This window comes from Elaeis guineensis, chromosome 14, assembly GCF_000442705.2.
Source record: "Elaeis guineensis isolate ETL-2024a chromosome 14, EG11, whole genome shotgun sequence".
Lineage (NCBI taxonomy): Eukaryota > Viridiplantae > Streptophyta > Magnoliopsida > Arecales > Arecaceae > Elaeis > Elaeis guineensis.
In genome coordinates this window covers 53,136,462-53,155,831 of record NC_026006.2, presented here as the reverse complement: position 1 = coordinate 53,155,831, position 19,370 = coordinate 53,136,462, and the positions used below count along the sequence as shown (strand labels likewise).

General features: G+C 35.8%; 1 protein-coding gene across 2 annotated transcripts in view; it reads left to right on the top strand.

Moving 5' to 3' along the window:
• Positions 1 to 18,420, top strand: part of LOC105057601 (ferredoxin-dependent glutamate synthase, chloroplastic) — a 45,319-nt gene extending 26,899 nt beyond the window's left edge. The window contains exons 14-33 of one of the 2 annotated variants that reach the window (XM_010940252.3): positions 4,593 to 4,722; positions 5,190 to 5,248; positions 5,366 to 5,471; positions 6,986 to 7,082; positions 9,540 to 9,655; positions 9,756 to 9,953; positions 10,085 to 10,195; positions 10,351 to 10,590; positions 10,760 to 10,858; positions 12,726 to 12,821; positions 12,919 to 13,116; positions 13,205 to 13,279; positions 13,475 to 13,603; positions 13,697 to 13,795; positions 16,072 to 16,214; positions 16,303 to 16,396; positions 16,474 to 16,712; positions 16,816 to 16,894; positions 17,580 to 17,663; positions 17,754 to 18,420. In XM_010940252.3, coding sequence (XP_010938554.1) covers positions 4,593 to 4,722; positions 5,190 to 5,248; positions 5,366 to 5,471; positions 6,986 to 7,082; positions 9,540 to 9,655; positions 9,756 to 9,953; positions 10,085 to 10,195; positions 10,351 to 10,590; positions 10,760 to 10,858; positions 12,726 to 12,821; positions 12,919 to 13,116; positions 13,205 to 13,279; positions 13,475 to 13,603; positions 13,697 to 13,795; positions 16,072 to 16,214; positions 16,303 to 16,396; positions 16,474 to 16,712; positions 16,816 to 16,894; positions 17,580 to 17,663; positions 17,754 to 17,918 — 2,557 coding nt within the window. In that variant the 3' untranslated portion in view covers positions 17,919 to 18,420. Of the gene's footprint in view, positions 1 to 4,592; positions 4,723 to 5,189; positions 5,249 to 5,365; positions 5,472 to 6,985; positions 7,083 to 9,539; positions 9,656 to 9,755; positions 9,954 to 10,084; positions 10,196 to 10,350; positions 10,591 to 10,759; positions 10,859 to 12,725; positions 12,822 to 12,918; positions 13,117 to 13,204; positions 13,280 to 13,474; positions 13,604 to 13,696; positions 13,796 to 16,071; positions 16,215 to 16,302; positions 16,397 to 16,473; positions 16,713 to 16,815; positions 16,895 to 17,579; positions 17,664 to 17,753 lie in introns of those variants that run through there. The other variant, XM_029268260.2, reaches the window with a different exon arrangement.
• Positions 18,421 to 19,370: the final 950 nt, after the last annotated feature.

Here is a 19,370-nt window from a genome sequence, read left to right as displayed (position 1 = left end):
TTGCTAGTTGATTGAGCCAACGTTAAGCTGAATTTCAAGCCAAACACAAGTTGCTTGCAAACAGCTCCTCTGCTTTACAGCCCTAAACTCAAGCTTGGTTCATGTATATCATTAAAGTATTTATGACGTGACAAAGTTCTGTTTTGCTCTTATGATCTTATATGTATCCTTTTATTCTTTACCTCCGAGCTTGTCATAGACTGTCATCAGTTTTTTCTATATTCATATAAGAAAGTCCTTAAAAGTTCGGTGCTTAGCCAACTGGTGTCAATATTTTGTTGTTTCCTAGTCCCATGTAACATGATAATTGTCACGCCCCAAATCCGAGACATAGCACGGCCATGCTACCGAGGGATAGAACCCACGATAACACGAAGCCAATCCATCGTAATCATCTAAAATCCGTCAAATAAGAAGATTCAATTCTATTATTCATCAAATAATCGAACCAATATTGGTTCAGAGCATCTAAATCCAAAAGCAAGTACTAACCCGAATCTCAACATTCATAAATAACTACAAATCCATGATTATAAAATAAATTAAACTTCTGCTGCCAAATTTTCAAGCTTGCTATGCCAATCTTCAAGCTTGGATTCCTTTTTGCCGATCCTAACCTTATTTCTCTGTTCAAACAAAAAGAAAACAAAAAGAATATGAGCTACACTAGCCCAGTAAGTAGAACTTGCGCTTCCTTATCGGATCAAGCATAAGTTTTTTATGATAATGCAATATTTAGAAAATAACAGATAAAACAAAATAAAGCATTTCATAGAGCATATAACAAAATAAGTTAAACTCATCATGCATGTATAAATCATGTATATTTCACAATCATGAATCGTAAATCATTTTCATCATGTATTCATGTCATGTTTCAAAATATTGCTCACAGATATTCGTGCTAAGGTCACTATTATACCCGTGACAGGACCATGTTTCTTAATCGACAGAGTTCTTAATTCATGTGCCAACTTTATACCCGCTGGCAGGGCCATGTTTCGTGTGGATGCTAGCTCCGGATGTCGACCTTTCTGAAGGGATTCATTCATAGCCATCTGAGAGCCTTTGAAATCATTATATCTTTTTCTTAAAGCATACATATACATAGATGGAAAAACAATGAAATTCATGCTTCATAATCATGCTATTTTCATAAGACATATTCATGAAATCAATGCTCATAATAAAACATGCTTTTTCATATCACATATGCCGATCCTTATTTTATGAAAAATTATGATTTCATCAATAGCAATTCTTTACATAAAAATATTATCATTTAAGAATAAATAAGGAGCATAAGATCCACTTACCTCGTTCATCTTAGATCTTCAGACTTCGTTAGAAGAATCAGCTAATCCTATTTAAAATATCAAATCATTATCAATTTCTATTCCATAAATATAATAAGATTAAATCATAAGGAAAGAGGACTGTTGTTCGGATGTGTCGGACCATCCAGATACCAGGGCAATTCAGGATCTCTTATCTGAGGGTCAGATTTAAGTGACTTGATCAAGAAATCGTGAAGCACAGATCGAATTAAAGTCAAGATCAATCAATAGGGTTCTTTAATAATAAATTTGAAAGATCTTTGATACGATCAGATGAGGTTGACATACAGCACGGATATCAAAGCAATTTCGGATCATCTTGTTAGAGTCAATATGAACCCCTAAAAGATGAAGGCATGACTCGATACAGGATTCATAGACCTTCTTAGAGAGAGAAAGTCAATCATGAGAGAGAAAGTAGAGAGAGAAAGTGAGAAAATCTTCGTATCCTTCAAAAGTGGCAATCATGATTGAGATCATCAGAGGTTATATCAAGGTGACTTAATATGGATTAACTATGATCGATGTTATCAATTTCGAAGAAGGATCGGATCGGGATCTAATCTACTGTACGAATTTCGGAGCAGTCTCAGACCATCATATTTTCATCTCAAGTTTATCCTAGGATCTGTGATGCAATCAGAGAGAGAGAATGATCCTAGAGAGACAAAATCCATAAAAAGAGATAAAAGGGTCTAGAGAGAGAAAATAGGGAGAAAATCTAGAGAGAGAAAATAGAGAGAGAATGTAGAGAGAGAAAGTTCAATTCTAGAGAGAGAAAGACTTAAGAGAGAGATGAGAGAAACTTTCTCTCACATGTATTTATTATTATTATTATTATATATATATTTTTTTCTTTTCTTTTTCTTTCTTTTTCTTTTCTTTTTAGAGAGAGAAAATAGAGAGAGAAAGAGAGAGAAGAGAGAGAAAGAGGGAGAAAGAGGGGAGAGAGGAAAATTTTCTCTTATTTATTATATATATATATATTTATTTATTTTTCTATTTTGTATTTTCTTTTTCTTTTCTTTTTCTTTTTTTTCCTTTTTCTTTTCTTTTTCTTTTTCCTTCTTCCCACGGCCTTCTTGGGCCGAAACAGGGGACCTAGAGGTCCCCGTGCCTTGACCGGCCGATCACGGCCATTCTCCGAGTTCGGAGGGGCCAGAGCCGGCGGTCGGTGGTGACCGTCGGTGTCGGAAAATCAGGGAAAAGAAGAGGCCGGACAGGGGTTTTCTTTTCCGACAAAATCCGGCGACACCTGTCGCCGGCAATCGTGCCCACAGGCACGGAAAAGAAGGGAGAGAAGAGAGGAAGAGGAAGGAGGCCTTACCACAGCCTCCGATGACCCCCACCGGCGTGAAATCGCGGTGAGCACAGGTCGAGGGGTCGCAGCTTCAATCGGAAAAATCGGAGAAAAACTCCGGCGATCGTCGGTGACTGATGGATCTACTTTTAGAGGAGAGGAGGGGGGTTCTTATAGAGCTCGTCCTAGGGTCTTTTAATAGCCCTAGGACTCTGATTCTTGATCGGAAACGGGGAAGAGGAAGACTCCGATCGGGAGTCTTCCTCCCCGTTTTTTTTTTTTTTTTTTTTTAAATGGGTTTTGTGGGCTTTTTGGCCCATCAGGCCGGATTATCACAATAATGGTCCAAATTTTGTATAAACTTTTATTGACCAGCCACTAGCACCGCTTGTGATTCCCAGTATCCTTCACCTTATTAAGTCCTTGAATAACCCTGTCCAGCAAATGCGAGCTTCATTTGGCAAGAGTAGCACTGGTATAGTGGCATGGGAAGGTACTGGATATGAATTGCCAAAAATCTAAATTAATTGTTGGGCATTGTTGAGCATCATCATCCAAAAGAAACTTTTCACCTTGGAGTTCATCATCTGTGTATAATATTTAGTCTTGAAAAACTAGACACAGGCTAGCCATTATGCTTTCAAATCAGCCTTTTGGAAATCTCAAAATCCCCATTGATTTATTTCCTTCTAGATGTAATAGAATGTCTTACGTTTGAGACTTCCTAAAGTTTTTAGCTAATTCACCTTGCTGCCAATTGTGAATCCATCCCAAGTCATTCTGCCATAATGCCAGCCACCCTAATAAGGTGAACGATCCAGTTTTAACTTTGTAACAATAAGCTTTGAGAAGTATTTCTTCCTCATTTATTAGGTATTCACCAAACAGCCTAAGCTTGGAAATCTTGATATATTTTTTTTCAAAATTAATCACCTCTAATGGAGGCTTAAAATTTTCATGCAAGTTCTGTTCTATATTTGCGGAACATTTCACATATGATTTGCCTTGCAGTTTTTTTTGTCTTAAATAGCCTATCCCTTTTCTGGTTCCTAGATGCTCATATGTTTTGATAATTCAGCCTGCAATTAGTTGATAAGCCATTCATTCCATGAGTGATAAGTGGTCACCAGTCACCAAAAGCCAACACCTGTATAGTGGATTGATGTGCATGTCATGGACCTAGCAAATGCATACTTGAACCACTGTGTCAAAGACTGGCCAAACATGTTGATTTTTGTGGTTAACCATCTGATAAGTCATTCTCCTCATGTGAGCCAATATGTTACATTTGGCTACACTACGCCAAAATGTTAGCTATTGAAATCCATGTTACACCATAAGGTGAAAACTAGGATGATAATTCTACACTTCCAATTGACTGAGCAACCATCCACATAATATAGTTTTAAATCCCACTCGCTACACTTCAACAGGCCTGCAAATTTGCCATGAATAAAAAACTGACTTATTTATTATAGGGCTCTCCTATTTTTTGGTCTAAAAAATCCAAATATTAAATAAGTCAATACAAATTCGATACCTATCAAGCAAACCTGGCTACTATGACTCAGAACTCCTACCCCAGGGAGGAAAACCCAACACTGATCCTACCCATCTGGTGACAGTGCTGGTATTGTCAGTGACTGAATCCATACTACAGAACATTGCTCTTGACGCTCAACTTTAGGTGGCAGATCTCACACAACCATGGACCAACTTTTATGCTGTTATTGCTGCATGAGGGACATTATTTCCTCTCATTGACATAAATTCAAAATCTGATGCTTTAATCCATTTTGTGGTAGATTATGCTGCTGCTTCTTCATTAGTTTCCTTTTGTTTATTATTGAACTTTTTATTATATACATGAACGAGGATGGAGTTATTAGTTTTTAATATATCCCATGTTAACATGGGACAACTTCAGTTAACACCATCTTGTTTCACCTACTCAGTGCCGTATGCCCATACTTGGCATTAGAAACATGCCGCCAGTGGAGGCTGAGCACAAAAACTGCTAATATGATGCGGAATGGGAAGATGCCTACTGTAACAATCGAGCAGGCTCAAAGGAACTTTTGCAAGGTTTGTTTATCTGTTACAAGTGAAAATATTATATTTTTCATCGCTATTGCATGAAGCCAGTTTGGGAGGGCACATCCAAAAGCACAGCATGGTTTCATCGTGATAGTTCAAGTATCCTTTGCATATATGATTCGTTATTTTCTTATTCCAGTGAAATCTACAAGCTGTCTAAAGGCTTTTCTTTTCGATTTCTCATTTATGGATCTTTTATTTTGGTACATAAAGTAGTTATTAGCAACGGATCAATAATTTGATGCATCTGCCTTCATCTTCAATGTTTTTTCTGTTCTTCAAACATTCCTACAAGTTCTTAGAGCATAAAAGTTTTTAAACACTGTTGCTATCTTGGAATCTGTTTTATTTGCTTTTTTTGTTTTGCTTAAATGATTTCTGTTTATATGTTTTGGGCAAGTTTTTCTTTATCTCTTATTACTATTCTAATGCTGTTGAAATGCTATGTTTTTCAGGCTGTAAAATCTGGTCTTCTTAAGATTCTTTCAAAGATGGGCATCTCATTGCTTTCAAGGTTTTTAAAAAGATAGAATGGATTCATTTTTGAATTTAATTTCATTATTCTAACATCATCCTTCTGTTAATCAATAGTCTCCTCGATGCTGTTTTTTATCTGTTTTGTTTCCTCCAGTTATTGTGGGGCACAAATATTTGAAATATATGGCCTTGGACAAGAAATTGTTGATATTGCTTTTCGTGGGAGTGTATCCAAAATGGGTGGACTAACTCTTGATGAGGTAACGGATACTCCTGAGTAGACCTCTAAGGGCTATTGTCTACATGATAATGCTGTTACTTTTACATTTCAAAATTCCATTATATATGAAAAAAATGGTGTATCTGCATGGATTTCTATATTGTGCAAATAACCTTTGCCCTTCCTCTGTTTTCTGTAAAAAACAAAGGCAATTCTGTAAGGGACATCCAATCAAAATAAATTAGAATATGTGAACATGATCAAGTGTAAGGTTACTTTTCTTGGAACAGTGCATCGACAGAAGATATGGCACATCAATCATTTTATTAATGATACATATCTGCATATACGATCAAGTGTTAGGTTACTTTTCTTGGTTTTGACATGTCCCTTTTCTCCCCCATGTTTGAAGGGGGAAGGTGGGTGGGCTGTCGGTTTTTTCAATGGCATCTCTCTTGTTCTAGAAACCTCTCATGGCAAAGTTAATCTAATCTTGTCGCAGACTTTATACGTTGCGGCATTTGATAAGCATATTTTGTAATGTATTCACAGAGGGTAGGCCTTGGCGCAATTGTAAGGTATCTCCATTGTAATTTGGGCATCACGGGTTTGAAACATGGAAGCAGCCTCTACATGTGGGGTAAGGCTGCATACATGATACTTTTGACCCTCCCAAGGCCCCACACTGGCGGAAGCCTCATGCAATAGGATGCCCTTTCTTATCACTAGTGCGTTCATATGATACAAAAGGGTGAAGTTTCATTCTAGGTGTCTATATTCAGTAATTGATGGGAACAGAGGAACGCTTTATGTTCATGAATCCTGATTCATCTTTCATTTACATGTATGTGAACTAATGCTTTGAGAACTTGTGATAAAATTCATGTTTGTTTAAAACAAGAATTTCTGGGTAGCATGTTCAGCTCCTACTGGTCACAAAAAAAAGGCAGTCCAAAATTGATGAAAAGATTTCGGCTATATGGAAATTGCTAAATTCTTACGAATGCAACAAGGCTTTCTTGGATTACTCATCAATGCAAAATGATCATACAAGTACTTGTCAACACAAATTAAGACTAGAGGGTATGGAAAGAAAATTTTAGAAAGTCATCAAAAACATCCAAGAATACAAAAACTGAAATCTCCCAAATATTGACTACACTTTGTCTCAGCAAACTGAGATTTCATGCAATGTATTGATGTCTGTGAAGCATTAATATTTAACAATGCAAAGTGAAGCTTGAAAATATCTTTTGTCATTCACTTAGATTAGTTTATTTTTATGTAAATAGGATCTATAATTTTAGGTTTAGGATCATAACCTCTCTTTGAGGCCAAAAGATAACATAAATACATAATAAATATCGATGACATAATTATAATATGGTGGGTATTTTTTTTTAGGAGTTCAGTATATTGCTTATTATGTGTTTGTTTTGTCAGTCGATTAATATCTATAATGTTTTTTTTTTCATTCTTAAAAGTAAATCTTATTTATTATCAAATGCTTATTATTCATGTTGTTTCTTATGGATGTCCTTTCATTTGTTGAAGCTGGCACGGGAAACCTTGTCATTTTGGGTGAAGGCTTTCTCAGAGGAAACAGCTAAGAGGCTAGAAAACTTTGGGTTCATTCAATTCCGACCAGGAGGTAGTATTTGTTTTACTGCATGTTTGACATAAGAACATTTTAGTTGGTTTTTCCAAATGGTTTTTGTTAAATTATTTTTGTTGCTGTAAAATCCAAATCAGTTTTTTTTTTTTTTTGATTTAAGGAGAAACATTGGGTTAGCATTTTGTTACTACAAACTGAAAAAAACGTAGAAGATGATGTTATATGGATTCTGTTCCATACTAGGTGAAGCATGAAGCTGTGAATTGTACTTACAAAACCAAAACCCACTATATGTGGTCGGCATCCTACTTGTTTGGTGTGGATAAAAGGACTCTCTTTTCATCATCTCTCTCGTGTCATATGTATATTTTCTTATGTATCTGTCATGTATGAAGAAGAACCAATTTCAAAGGTAGAAGCATATTGTGTTGACCTTTGCTATAATATTAGATCTAACCAAAAGAGTGACCTAATTCACTTTGAGCTTAGTCCAATAGTGGAGGATTTTACTCTAAACTCTATCTTTTCGATTCTTCATAAACAATAAGCAATACCGGCTCACCTTGGCTTTCTTAATATTTAACATAATTTTCTCCAGATAGAAAGTCAAAGAGAAAATATGTAGGAAAAAACAATCATAAAGGGAAATAGTAAAATGAAACACAATATTCATACTTAGTTATTTCCTGAAGTTTTATAATCTTGTGAAAATTGTCATGAAAGATATCATTGTTAATCTTTTTTATCATTATCTTTCGAAGCAAAATCACAAACAAAACATCCGAAAATAAAATGCTTAATGGATTTTGAGCTGACTTCATCAGTGTAATTTGCTCCAAGTGAGGGCCATATCATTCCATAACTCAACCTTTTGCAAATCCTCCTTTTTTTTTTTTTTTTAACATTCTCATAATCTTATTCATGTTCTCATAGGCCTTACACTTTATCCTTACTCCTATCCAAGATGTTAAACATCCTAAAACCTGCCCTTTTAATCAATTCTCATTGTCCTCGTCTCCTGCTGGAATTTGGAACTCCATCTTACCCTCGCTTTGAAATTAAATGTTGGGCAAGATCATACTATGCCATTAATCTGTCACCTGCATTTTGACTTCTTTCACTCCGACTACATAAGTGTTCCAATGCCTGATGATTTCTCTCAAAAATGTAATGAAGTGAGAGTGCCTAGGAAGCATCTATATCTCATGTTATATGATTCAGTTGAAAATTTGTGATCAGAAATGGGGCTGGAAGTGTCATTAAGCAGGTATGCAAGTTGGTATGGTACCAAGTACTGTAGAAACCAGACAAACACAAGCTGAGCTAGGCCTAGCTTTGGCTTGACGCATTTTATATGTAAACAAAGTTTGAGTCAGCTTATTTAATTTTGAGCCAAGCATGAGCTGTTCATGGATAGCTTGTTTAAGAAATATAATGAGCATTTAAGAATATTTGAGCCTTTCATTTATATAGATTGGAATGATAATCCTAATTATTTTTTATTCTTATAGTTATAGCGCCTTTTATTCTACATAATTTATAGTAATGTATAATGAATAATTATAAAAATAATTATACTAATTGTCATTTGTATGGATAATGATAATTAAAATAATATATAAATATGTAAATAATATTTTTTTAGTATTTTGAGCTAACTCAAGCTGAGCTTGAGTAAGCTAAGCCCAGCTCTGGCTTGGCTTATTTTTTAACTGAGTGAGTGGAACTTGAGCTAGTATGCAAACAGCTCGCTCGTTTGCCAGCCCTGATACAAGGTAATGGCTGTTGCTTTCCAAGCTGTTCTTATAACTTAGATGAGTTAGATCTATATGGCTTAGCATATGATTAGTACTGATCATGGGCATTAGAATTGACTGTGATCTCTTGATGTTAAGTCAGCATTAAATTTTTCTTAGAACAAAAAAGATCTGGTGATGAATCCTGCCTTTGGAGAATAATGTGTAAATATTCCAAATGTATTTCTTCTTTGTTCTTATATTATTCAAGTGGTTTATATGAAACAATCAATAAGCCTGTCAGATGTTTTAATTGGCTAAACAAAAGTATGCAAAACTTCAGCTGTTAAGCTGCATTTCCATTAAAGTGATTAAACCACGAATTTTTCAGGGAATTATGTAGCTGTCTTGGCCAAGAGGGATATCCAACTTAACTCTCAACTCAAGCAAGTGGAACAATGGACTATTTATTTTGTCCTTTTTTTCTCAGTGCCTATTTCATTTCCAACTTCTTAAATTGACGTTGCTGGATTAGCAATGTGGCTTTTAACGCATTGATCTTTTTATAGTAATATGCATATGTGGCCCCATATTTTCTCATTTCGCATTATATGTGCTAGTCCGAAACTGAAAATATATCTGAGAAAGCTTGTTAGTGGTCTTTGTTATTCATGTACTTGTGGATTGGACTGAATGCAGTACCCTTGTGCTTCAGTTGTTTGCTGACACATATTATTCATTTTCTCACTTAATTCAGGAGAGTATCATGGAAATAACCCAGAAATGTCAAAACTACTTCATAAGGCAGTTCGTCAAAAAAGTGAAAATGCATATGCTATTTATCAACAGCACCTTGCAAATCGACCTGTAAATGTGAGTTTGTGATTTTCAACTTCCTCCATCGGATGCTAATTTCTTTTTCTAAGTCATCGAGGATCTGTGCTGTAGCTTTGTTGATCTTTTCCATTATCAGGTTCTCCGAGATCTTCTTGAATTTAAAAGTGACCGACCACCAATATCTATTGGCAAAGTTGAATCTGCATCCTCCATTGTCCAACGCTTCTGCACTGGTGGGATGTCTCTTGGTGCTATATCAAGGGAAACACATGAAACAATTGCGATAGCAATGAACAGATTAGGTGGAAAATCCAATTCTGGGGAAGGTGGTGAGGTAGGTCTAATTTTCTTTCTATATTTAAACATTTTATAAAAAATGTGCTACATTTTAATTTGTGTCTTAGTTACATTTATTGGATACTAGTTCATATTAGAGGCTTATCAAAAATTGTGAGTTTTATGCAGGATCCGGTTCGTTGGCATCCACTAACAGACGTTGTTGATGGCTATTCTCCAACACTTCCTCACCTCAAGGGTCTTCAGAATGGAGATACTGCCACCAGTGCAATCAAACAGGTGACAAATAGATCTTCTTTCTAGAGGGTCTCCTTCTACCATGTGGATCATGTTCCATTTGTATCCATCATGTTTTTAATTTGACAACATTTTCATGGTAAATCTTTATTATATTTTTTGTAATCATGTTTTCCTGTATGTGTAAATTCTTCCAGGTTGCTTCAGGACGTTTTGGTGTCACTCCAACATTTTTAGTCAATGCTGACCAGTTGGAAATTAAAATTGCACAAGGTGCAAAGCCTGGGGAGGGGGGTCAACTTCCTGGTAAAAAAGTTAGTGCCTATATTGCCAGGCTAAGAAATTCGAAACCTGGGGTTCCACTTATATCTCCACCACCACATCATGACATTTATTCAATCGAGGATCTTGCACAATTAATTTTTGACCTTCATCAGGTAGAGTATGCATTTCCCTTGGCTATCTACACTCATGACTTTTTGCTACCTCAGAACCAGTGTTGCTACTTTAGAAGGAACAGCAATAATAAATTTTATTATTATGTGCTCAACCTTTACTCATGCTTATACTTGTCTGCATATTGGAATCTAATCTACATGTGAGTAGGTCAACTCTAAAGCAAAGGTATCTGTAAAGCTTGTAGCAGAAGCTGGAATTGGCACTGTGGCTTCTGGAGTAGCTAAGGGAAATGCTGATATAATACAGGTGCCAAGTTAGAGCCATCTTTGGCATTATATTCCAAGATATATCTATTCCTTGTTCTTCTTGCTCTATATAATATTTCAATTTATTAATACTACAATGATTATCAACTATTCTTATCCCATCTATCACAGCTTCATTGTTCTCCTTTCCCCATTAAGATGAATTTTTTACAATTCATCAGCATTCAGTCACTTGGTGGGCTCTCAATTTATTATCTTTTTCTTTTTTTCCCCATTATCCCCAGGCATTTACCGGAATTCATCTATACAATTCCCTTAAGCCTCCAAAAGCTGGATTTTTTTTGCCAGATGAAAATGGTTTACCGCTCAGATGACTGCAATTTTGCATAATTGACAATACTTTGTGCTGGCATATGCTGCTAATATTGTGAATGTCATGTTAGTTTTCAGATTGAGATTATCTATTGATTTGATTATATCTATCAATTGAACACGTAATCAAGCAAAGTTAAGCTGGGATGTAATAGAAGCAGAGGAGAAAGGATATATAAGCATTAGTATTAGAAAATAATCATCTCTTTAGTTAAGGCATGCAAATATAGGCAAAATAAGATGATATTGGAAAATAATTTGCAGAATTTCACTTCCATGCTGTAGCTCCTGGGAAACATGATTAACCTAAGAATACTAATTAAGAATTCACTCTATGTTGGTGTGTAAATTGTCCATATCTTGTGGTGTTGCATTTAGGAGACTTTGGTATAGATTGTATTTTCCATTCATCCATTATGAGCAGAGTATGACGGCTAACTGCATCATGTTAATGCACATAGTCTTCAGTTGATTTTCCATGTACGAGAAATGTATTTTTATAACCAAAATCTGTGCCTCAGGCACCTTTTTTATAACTAAAAAGTCTTTTTATTTCTTTTTTTACTTTTTTTATTTTTTGTGTTCTATCTGCATTTTCCGCTATAGTCCAAAAATGTCATGTTTTAATATCTACAAGTCACTACACGAAGATTGTATAATATGGACAGCTTCTTGAATATCATTTTAACTATATAGACCACATAATTAAGGCAAGTTCAATGAAATATGGTATGTAAAATTGATAATTGCACCCGAATAATCTGCAGTTTGCCAACAGGGCAATGTGCTATCTGATATACGTACTCATATTGCAGTCAGTATTCTGGTACAAGAAGCATTGCAGCAACATGGGCATGACAATTGGATTTGGACATGCATCTGAATAGGGAAGAGGAAAAAAAAAAAGGAGATAGAGAATACATTTAAAAAAATAATTAAAATATATAATTAAGGTCCCTGCATATTCATGTTTCTCCTCCAAATTTTTCAATTTGCTAATGATTTCAGAACTCAGAAGAATGACATTAGTAAATTAATTTAATACTTCTGTTCTTAACTAATCTCTAGAATGAACAAAATCTTGCTTTTAACATTATTGTAGTGGCTCAAACTCATCGTCGGTGGGTTCCAACACTAACAATTTTTAAGAGCTGCAATTGAAAAAAAATTGATGGGCATTAAGGTGTCATGTAGACATCTAATTTCAGACATGTCCAACATGGATTCTAGGAGCTGGACATGAGAGCCTATGTAATACAAGGTGCAAGACCAGCTTTTAAAAAAAATAAATTCATAGCAGGTAATATGTCATATATCATAAACAGGCCTTCTACCAATGCTTGTCCTGATGAATTACTCAGAGAGTAAAAGGGGCCACACCTTTGATGTGTTATTTTTGAGTTGTGATTCTCCCTTTACTTGTATTCTGCCTATGTTCATCTCAATATGCTTATCTAGTTGAATGAAAACACGTGTTGGATTTCATCTAGTAAGGACATAATTTTGTAAACAGAGCTGTTTTGTCCATGTTACAGATATCAGGGCATGATGGGGGAACTGGAGCAAGCCCTATAAGCTCCATTAAACATGCTGGTGGGCCATGGGAGCTTGGTTTAACTGAGACACATCAGGTTTGTCTCGCCTATTTTAAATCAATATAGCTAATCAATTTGATTTTCTCTGTCTAGAATTTATATGTCCAGCTAATGAACTTAATAATTTTTTTAGACACTTATTGAAAATGGCTTGCGGGAAAGGGTGATTGTGAGAGTTGATGGTGGATTCAAGAGTGGTGCCGATGTCCTTATGGCTGCAGCCATGGGTGCTGATGAGTATGGTTTTGGTTCTGTCGCCATGATAGCTACAGGATGTGTTATGGCACGCATCTGCCACACAAATAACTGCCCAGTTGGTGTTGCCAGTCAGGTAGCAGAAAAAAATGTTTTGCTTTTCATTCTCTCTCTCTCTCTCTCTGTAAATATCCATTTAGACAGCTTTTTTAACTTTGGTGCAGAGAGAAGAACTTCGTGCCCGTTTTCCTGGTGTTCCTGGAGATTTGGTTAACTACTTTTTATATGTTGCTGAAGAGGTAATCCATCATTCATTGGTCTTTATTGATGAAAAGAGTATATCTACTTTAGCTATTGAATTTAGCTTCCTTGTTTTTCTACTTGCGAATACTTAACCTAAGGATTATTTTCTTTGGTGACTGTGCCTCATCTTATCTTGGAGATTTACATTACAAGTTATCATAATAGTTAATGAATTTTAAATGTTTGGTCAGGTAAGAGGCATTTTGGCCCAACTGGGTTATGAAAAGATGGATGACATAATTGGGCGAACAGATTTGTTGAAACCAAAGCACATCTCTTTGATGAAGACCCAGCACCTTGATCTCAGTTACATTTTATCAGTATGCATTTTAAAACTAGCCTCAAATTAAATTGCTTAACTTTTTGTGTACATGACCTCTAGATTTCTCATGGATCTAATGTTTAATTTTCAGTGTGTTGGACTGCCAAAATGTAGCAGCACTGAAATAAGGAACCAGGATGTTCATACAAATGGTCCTGTTCTTGATGACATTATACTTTCTGATCCTGAGGTAGCTACAGTTTCTGAGTTCCCCTTTTTTCAAAACATGGGAATTATTTTTTTAAACATGTTTACTGAAATAACATTTGAACTTTGAAGCATGGTAGTGTGTAAGTATCAAGCACTATCATTTTTTGCTTCCGTAGCACTGGCTATAACAACAAAGAAATGAAAACGTTTGGGGTTGTTCTCGTGAATCCTTATTTGCCCCAAATTCCTATCAAGGAACACCTTAATGTTTCTACTCTCTTTTGCAAACAATTTTTACAATATCCATCATACCATCTTGGGTCTTCCCTTGCTATTTCCGATCCCTTTGATACAGCTTTTAGCATTTCTCCTTATTGGGACCTTCTTGAGTGTTTGGTGCACGTCTATACTGATAAAATGAGTTCTCTACACTTCATCCATCACCGGTGCAAAAATTCTTGTGTCTCGTCTCTCGTGTAATGTTCTTGTTCCTCACTTTCTTGGTTCTACCACAAATGCTACATAGGATCATCATGGTTATCATTCATATTACTTAGTTCTTCTGTACATTGGATCCACAATTCCACATAATATTGAGGCTTTCTTGCTATTTTTGTGAATTTATGTCTAAATCACTAGGACATGTGTTTGTCACATGACATTGCTGCAAGAGCTTCCACTTTATCCGCATAACTCAAATTCTATTGGATATCATCATCCATCAAAGGACAATATTCCTAGCATTCTTCTCCATGGGCTTTTAAGACAAGATCAAGAGATTTTGATTGGTACCCTGGCCTAAGGTGGCCAAGGAACCTCTTCCACCTCCCCTACCCCTCCCCTCTCCTCTCCCTTTCTGCAGGGGATACTTCCTTATTTACATGTAATGTCAAGCACATAAAATGGAAATGAGAACATTTACTTAAACCATGTTACATGTAAACAGGTTTTTGTTATAGCTTGTCTGTCTGTATGTCTTAATTGCGTTTCCACTTGGTTATTGAGCTGGATTAATATGCCAACAACCTTATTATTTGAACAGAGGAACCGACCTACTTAGGCCCAACCAACATTTCACCATGTGCTGTGCAGGTCTTGCACTTTTTGTTTGTGGGTTGGCCTGTCTTTGAACTAGGTTTGCATGCTTAGCTAGTTGGATTTTTTGGGTTTCTCTACCTTTTCCCCCTTTCTTGTTTCTTTGTTTGTCTTTTTCTCTGTTCTTGTTCTCTCTGATCCTGTTTCATTTCATTTATCAATGAAATACAAAGTGGCTTATCACCATTTTGCTTAAAAAAAAAAATTCCATTCTTTTGTCTATGAGATGCACATTTGTTTAATTGATTGCATTATGGATTCTCATCTATTTTTTTTCACGGTGCCCTTATGCTTATTTTGAATTTCATTGGAATTACATTCCGCATTGTCTTTCTTTTTTCACTAATTTTGAGGTCTTTACCCATAAGGGCTTTCTACCTTGGTTCCAAATTGGTTGGTGTTGCACTCTTCCCGTGAATCAATAGAATATCATCTTCAAATAACACGTACCATAACTCATCTTTTCTAATATCAAATACAAATAGCAAGCTAATTAGTTGAGTTAAAGTCATAATTCTAATGTTTGGTATAAACTACGATGACTACAAATTTACCTCACCTCTACATGCATGTCCTCAATATTTCAAATCAAAATTTATGTCCAAATTTATTCCTTGATACCCATGAGATTTTCTCTTGTGGTATTCTACTTATTTTTTTCTCCAAATTGACAGCATCTGTGGGTTCTCTGGCTTTTCTCTAAATTATTCTTTGAATAACTAACAAAATTATCTCCTCTGCTGACTTTTCTTGCATTAATACAAACTAGTTATTGAAGATTGTTCTCATTTGCCTCTTATCTTTGTTATATGATGTTTCCCATAATTTTATATTATGGTGTAAGTTTGATGGTGGGTCTCTCTCAGCAAATTGCATAAACATTATTTTAATTTGATTTGTTAAGTGTCGCACGTATGCTATTTATACTTGCAAATGAGAGTGCTTTCTTTTACAAACTCTGAGCCAGAGAAGAATCAGTCCCTCTAGTTGCATTTCACAACTTCTCTTTTAATACAATGTTTTTCATCTCTTATGATCTTTAATGTCAATTGTATATTGCTTTGGAACTTCATTGCATTGGCAGCTTAACTTCTTAAGTTTCTAAAGCTATTCTCCTCTTACTGAAAGCTTTATCTCTTAAAATTATTTGACGCTGTCCGTTTAGGTGTTAACATCGGACTTGATCCAACCTTTTCTCCATAAAACTTTTCCTTGATTCAGATATCCGAGGCAATTGAACATGAAAAAGAGGTTAGCGAATCCATAAAAATCTATAATGTTGATCGTTCTGTTTGTGGCCGCATAGCTGGTGTGATTGCCAAGAAATATGGAGATACAGGTTTTGCAGGGCAGCTTAATATAACGTACGTTAGGCCTTTTACATTGCTCTAGATTTTATGGTTTACAACTTATGAAAGTTTAAATAATACATTCTGTTGTACATTTCTCTAGTTTTACTGGAAGTGCCGGACAATCCTTTGCTTGTTTCCTGACTCCTGGAATGAACATTCGACTGGTGGGAGAAGCTAATGATTATGTTGGAAAGGTACATGTGAATCATTCTCTTGCTTACTCCTGCTTCCCTTTTGTAGACTGACACTAGGGAAGAACCTTTTCTTCTAGGGTATGGCTGGTGGAGAGCTGGTAGTAATTCCTGTTGAAAATACTGGCTTTTGCCCAGAGGATGCTACTATAGTAGGAAACACCTGCTTATATGGTGCAACAGGCGGTCAGGTATTTGTTCGAGGCAAAGCTGGAGAACGGTTTGCTGTTAGAAATTCCCTTGCTGAAGCTGTGGTTGAGGGTACTGGTGATCATTGTTGTGAGTACATGACAGGCGGTTGTGTGGTGGTACTTGGAAAGTAAGTATCTCTTTACCTCATATTTCTGTTGCTTGAAGTTTAAAAATCTGTTAACAAATATTCTTGTTTCCTCTTTCTTCTTTGTTTTTTTTTATTCTGATAGAGTGGGCAGGAATGTTGCTGCAGGCATGACTGGTGGTCTGGCATATATCCTTGATGAGGATGACACTCTCATTCCTAAGGTATTTGTTTGAAACTTTCTCATTTTTTTGTTCTGATCAGTATAGAAATTAGAAATTATGAACTCATAAGGGATGATCAGACAGATCTTTAGTGGTAAAATAATTCGGTTGTTTACTCTCTCTGTCTCTTTCTCTCTCTCTTTCTCTTCACTAACATACACAAAACTAAGCCAAGATTCCTATTTTGTGCAAGTATATTGGTTATACTATTTCGACATTCGTCAGAGTCATTTACAATTTTAATTTCTAACTTCATCTTTGCTTGTAATTACGGGATTTTGCATATCATATTTTTTTAAATAAATAGCCTTGATCTTTACGTGGATGTGTCCCCACATAAGGTCTTTCTTGAGGATGTCATAACAGATTTGAGGCACAATACATTTAATGCCGTTTGCTAGTAGCAGTTTCTCTGTGGTGTTCACCTATCATTAGCAACCAAAAAATTTAGAAATTAATGAATAAATTCAACCTTTGATCCTTCAAGGCTTCAACCATATGGTAAGGACCTGTTCCCTAAAGGGTAATGCAAGTAGGCATATGAACTTACATAATCCTTTTCAAGGTTAACTAGGCTTATTGATCATGTCCATTCTGTGTTTAATGGACCATTTTTAAGCTTATATTATAACCTTGTATATGATAAAGTGCTACAGAGTTGCACACTTTCCATTTGTTACAACAGGTAAACAAGGAGATTGTGAAGATTCAGAGAGTGGTTGCTCCAGCTGGACAGATGCAGCTGAAAAGCCTGATAGAAGCCCACGTCGTAAGATGACCTAACATCTAGTTATGTATTGGTCCTGTACATTTTTCAGGTAAAGATGTAACTTCGTTCCTTTTTGTTTACTTCCTGAAGGAAAAAAGTGGGAGCAATAAAGGTGCCGCAATCTTGGGGGAGTGGGAGGCATATCTGCCTCTGTTTTGGCAACTTGTGCCACCTAGTGAAGAAGACTCACCAGAGGCTTGTGCAGACTTTGAGAGAGTAGCAGCTAAGAAGGGGATGACACTACAATCAGCATAAGATTAGAAACATATGAATTTATAAACTGCCAATTAGTTGTGCATTAAGCAGCAGAGTAACAACTCATCAGCTGCCACAAATGGGATTCACAGTCAGTATTGTGGATGGCTGATGCAACTACACTCGAGGATGAATACCGAGTTCAGAAAAAGTTTCAGATCTTATACACCAGACAGTTCCAATTCATCATGTTGGTGGAATGAAAGCAATTGCAAGTGTAAATGATGCTTGCGTCCAAATTTTCTTGTTTTCAATTGATCTCAACTGGAAGGATGGCTAGACTTCTGTACAGTTGGCTGCGGTTTTGTGCTTCTGTAATTAAAACACCTTGCTATTTCAATTCCAAGTTTGCAAGCCAGATTGCTCTAGTCATGTATATTACCTTTGCAGCAGCTGTTGGGCTTATGGAGAATAAGTGTTAAAGTTAATGGCTCAATGCTTACATTATCATTTGCATCCAGGTTTCAATCTAATAAAAGCTATATTATTGTTGTTTTTTTGATGTCCTGGAGCTGAAGATATTTTGTTCTCCATTGACTGCCTGAAACCAGAGTGAGTGGATACGTCGTGGGTCGAAGGGAATCAAAATTTGGCACAATGGTTGCCTTTATGTTGTTATAGGGCCATAATTCTTAATATTGGTGTTGGATAAAAGAGAGAATTCCCAATTTTAAAAAATATTTCCCAATATAAAGTTCACAATATTTGATTTAAATGCTGTCCTTGTTTTTGTTTAATAATGTCTCCACATTATTTCTTGTTATATCCTATTATCTTATGCATCTAAATAATGCTTAATCAAATTTTTTGATTTCATCATCGATATGATTAACAATTTGAAAACCAAATGAGTTGAAACAAATGAAAATTGTTGAAGGATGAAAGTATCAGATATACTTAGGAGTTGATTTCTTCTACGTATTAATAGCTTCTCTATTTTCTAAACCCTAGTAAGATTTTCTACGACAAAGCTCAAAAAATTTCTATTATAGGAATAATTGAAAAGAGAATCATAAGCATATAGGGTGCACGTGGCGTACTAGGCTGGTTGTGCTAGCTGGAAGGTAATAATCTCTAAGGCTTGGAAATGTGCTAATTTTCAGACTTTTAGGGGTAGGTTTTTTTTTTTTTTTTTTTGGGAGTGCACTCTCATGCATGCGGGAAGAATGCTTTGCTGTTCTGATGGTGCATACAAAGTTTTGTGGTATATATTGCTGACCTAGTATATACATATTTCTCAAAGAATTAAAAGGATGATTTCTCACCTCCATTGTTGCACTACTTAACTCCATCTCGCACTTTAGGAACTCTTCGACCATCCAATTATTCGCTTATTTTAATTCTTTATTAGGGCATATATTTATGGTTTATGATGACAATAGACCTTCCTGTGAGAGAGATACTTGGGGCAATAAAATGGGTACCTCAATTCTATTTGCGCTAACAGAGAGA